The following is a 3,349-nucleotide window of genomic DNA, read 5'->3' as shown; positions in this document are numbered from 1 at the left end:
TTAAGTATAGAAAATTGATGGAAACACCTTTCAGGAAAATCAGAGTCAAGCGAATTACAGCCCTCGTTTCAGCCTGCAAGAACTGAGTGCGCTGCCCCGGCGTGATTCATGCTCAGCCACCTCCTCGTCAGGAAGCGAGCGGTCTTTGGTACGCATATGTCGGTCATCGGAGGCTCCTGCGAATATTTTTTTTGCGAAGAAAACATTCTTCACTCATCATTCTTCGGCCGGAAAGCCTGGGGATAATTCTCTGGAGTGACTTTTTATCCATATTCATTTTGTTTTTATGTTTTGTTATTATCTTTACAATCTGATCTTCATTCGATGCACTGTACATAGTTTTTCCTCATTTCAGTCGGAGGATAGAAAACAAGTATAGAATTTTATTTTTATTAAATATCAAGAAAGAATATTAGTTTATTATTCATGTAACCCATTTTACAACTGAGACAGGTAGTAGTCGAAGGCTCCTTTCGAGTATCTCTGCTCTTGGCTATCATCAGTCAGGAAAATTCAGGCCATGCCGGAGTCCGGGCGCGTCGTGGTGGTGTCTCTGGGCCTTTGGCGGACTCGACCGGGGCGGGATGGAAGCCCCGGGAGAAAGAGGCGGAGGCAGCGGAAGGAACAGGGAGGGCCTTGGGTAGTCTACCTCGGACTCCAGCTCGAAGATTCCTCACCCAGTACCAGAAAAACTCGAAGAGACAGCCTTCTAAAACAGTATACGCTATTAAACTTCCCATATTCTTTGATTTGTGTTTAAAAACCGGGCTCCCGTATTCTATACACTTTTTAGTAAGGGATGACTAGGGAAAGCGGAAATCACATTCAAACAGTGAATTTGTTCGTATTTAGTACCACTGTAAGCTACAGCCCCTGACGAAGTTATTCAATGCATGCTGATCTAAAAAGTGCATATGTGTGTATAAAAATGTGCATCTACAGTCTGTTAAATGAAATAATTCTAAATGACAAAGAGTAAAGCTTTATGACAATGGTTTCAGGAAGGTTTGTGGTAGACCTCAATACAAATGTAGTGATACAAAATTGGGTATGTTAATTTCCTTCAGTATTTTTATATATGGATGAACAAAACTTTTTCGTTTAGATTTTTTATATACATTTTATAAGATCTGTTTTGTAATAACAATTTTCTTAGTTTTCATATATATATTTTTTATTGCACTTTAATTATTTAATATTTTTATTTCAACATAACAGTGTTAGAAAAAAACATCTGCGTATGTGATTTTCAACTTTGGAAGATTTTTACTTTTCGATTGCAAATTGTGTTTGTATTGTGATGTGAAACCTACAATTGGAATGTCGCTATTAAACGCGCGTTTATTTCGTTCGTTTCTTTCCCTTTTCTCCGCTCCTCTCCTATTCTTTCTCTTTTATTATGCTTCTTTGCTTTCGTTTCGCTTCGTTTTTCCTCAGTAAACGCCCCCCTTTACTTCCTATTTCTGCCCACGGCGAAGCCGCCGCCGCGCCCGATTCTGCATTCGTTCAGCGGGTTGCCGTCGTAACCCCGAGGGCAGGCGCACACCGGCTGGTGGTTCTTCACTGTGCAGTCGGCGTTGTGGCCGCACACAGACTCGCCATTGTAGTAGCATGGGTTCTGGAATGTTCGAAAAGTGAAATGAACGCAATGCTTTAAATTTCAATAGGACATAAACGGTGACGCATTTATGCATGCACTCATGAACAGACACGCGGAATAAAATGTGATGCATGAATATCATTACTAACTGGCATCACTGGTTACCATACGAAGCTCTTTCAAAAGTCCGCAATAATAACGTGAAAAAACAATACCTGGCACTGGTAGGCATAACAGGCCTGATGGTTGGGGCACTCATTGTGGCTCTGGCACTCTCCACGCTGGCACGAGACAAGCGGGTTGCCGATGAAGCCTGTTGGGCAAGTGCATACAGGGCGGTCGTTGCCAGAGCTATCGAAGCCAGGTGTGCAGTCAGCCTGGGAGCCGCATGGGTTAGGGTTGCACAAATCGGCTGTTGGACGAGAAAGCAACGTGAATTTCAGTTGAAAGTGAACCAGGATTATCTGTGATCACGCAACGAATGACCTATGTTTACCTGAACACTTAAGAAATGCCACTACTATTCCTTTGCTTAGTGGGAAAACAATACCTATGAAAATGCAGAGACTACTCACCAGAAGTGAAAAGACGGCAGGCCTCGAACGGGTGTCCGGTGTAGCCTCTTGGGCAAGAGCAGATGGGCTTGTGGTTTTCTACCTTGCAGTCAGCGCCTGTACCGCAAGCGCCGTCGCACGGGTTCACGCACTGGAGCTGGTAGCAAGCCTGGTAGTTGGGGCAGTCGTCATGAGCGGTGCACTCGGCGTAGCACCTGCACGTGGGGAAACACTGGGAGTGAAAATGAAGAACTGGAAACAATTTAAACATTTATGGCAACGTGTGTGGCGTCTCTTTTACCAACACTATTACCTTGGGTGTATAGCTTACCTGCTGTATGGGTCGCCCTGGTAGTACTCGGGGCAAGAGCAAATAGCGCGACTGTTCCTGACGTCACAGTAAGCTCCCTCACCGCAGGCATCACGGCAAGGATTCACACAGCTGGAAAGGAAATTTGATAACTCACATGTTGTTCGTACCCCTTTATCATTTTTTGTGATTTCTTTGCTGCTCGTCGGCAGATGAAGACTATCACTTGACATGAAGGAATGAGGTAGATGAAGGGTGCACGAATGGCTGAAGGCTTGTCAAAGGACACCTACATGTTGTTTCGGCAGGCCATGTTATTGGGGCAGTCCGTATCGCGGACGCATTCGGGTTCGCAGCCGGTGAGGGGGTTGCCGATGTAGTTGTCAATGCAGGAACAGACGGCGCGGTCGTTGCGCACCTTGCAGTTGGTGTTGTGGCCGCAGGGACTGGGACTGCACAATTCCTCTGGAAAGGATCAGTTTCATGTAGTGTGGGATAGGAAGTTGGTACCAGTGTTCTAAACCGTATACGCAAAACTGACGCAGATATATGAACTGATGAAGAAGTGGAAGGGTATCCTTAGATATACAGGGGGTCTCCGTAACTTTGAAATGTTCAGTTTTTAAATTTTATGCATAATTTATGCGTGTCTTAAAGCATCTCGCCCTCATAAAAAGGAGCAGGTGCCTGCCATATTCTGCGTCCCTTCAAAGCCGCTCCGCACCCTTTCCGCAAGGCCGCTCTCTATATAAGGGCAGAAGGAACATCGTACCACCTGCCTCTCCGCCGCGCCCGACACAGCTTCCAGGGAGATGTGTTTTGTAACAGTATAAGAAATATTGTAATGTTACAAGAGTTTCCCCCCAGAAAGAGCTGGAGTGTGTA

General features: G+C 45.2%; 1 protein-coding gene across 1 annotated transcript in view; it reads right to left on the bottom strand.

Annotated features, from left to right (window-relative positions):
- Window positions 1-376: 376 nt before the first annotated feature.
- The window catches only part of LOC119594121 (neurogenic locus notch homolog protein 1-like), a 23,583-nt gene continuing 20,610 nt past the window's right edge, over window positions 377-3,349 (bottom strand). The window contains exons 8-12 of the mRNA XM_037943184.1: window positions 2,758-2,929; window positions 2,486-2,596; window positions 2,176-2,369; window positions 1,816-2,012; window positions 377-1,618 (exon numbers count right to left, since the gene is read on the bottom strand). Coding sequence (XP_037799112.1) covers window positions 1,451-1,618; window positions 1,816-2,012; window positions 2,176-2,369; window positions 2,486-2,596; window positions 2,758-2,929 — 842 coding nt within the window. The 3' untranslated portion in view covers window positions 377-1,450. The remainder of the gene's footprint in view (window positions 1,619-1,815; window positions 2,013-2,175; window positions 2,370-2,485; window positions 2,597-2,757; window positions 2,930-3,349) is intronic.

The sequence above is a fragment of the Penaeus monodon genome, chromosome 33 (assembly GCF_015228065.2).
Source record: "Penaeus monodon isolate SGIC_2016 chromosome 33, NSTDA_Pmon_1, whole genome shotgun sequence".
NCBI lineage: Eukaryota > Metazoa > Arthropoda > Malacostraca > Decapoda > Penaeidae > Penaeus > Penaeus monodon.
This window is presented reverse-complemented; position numbering and strand designations above follow the sequence as displayed.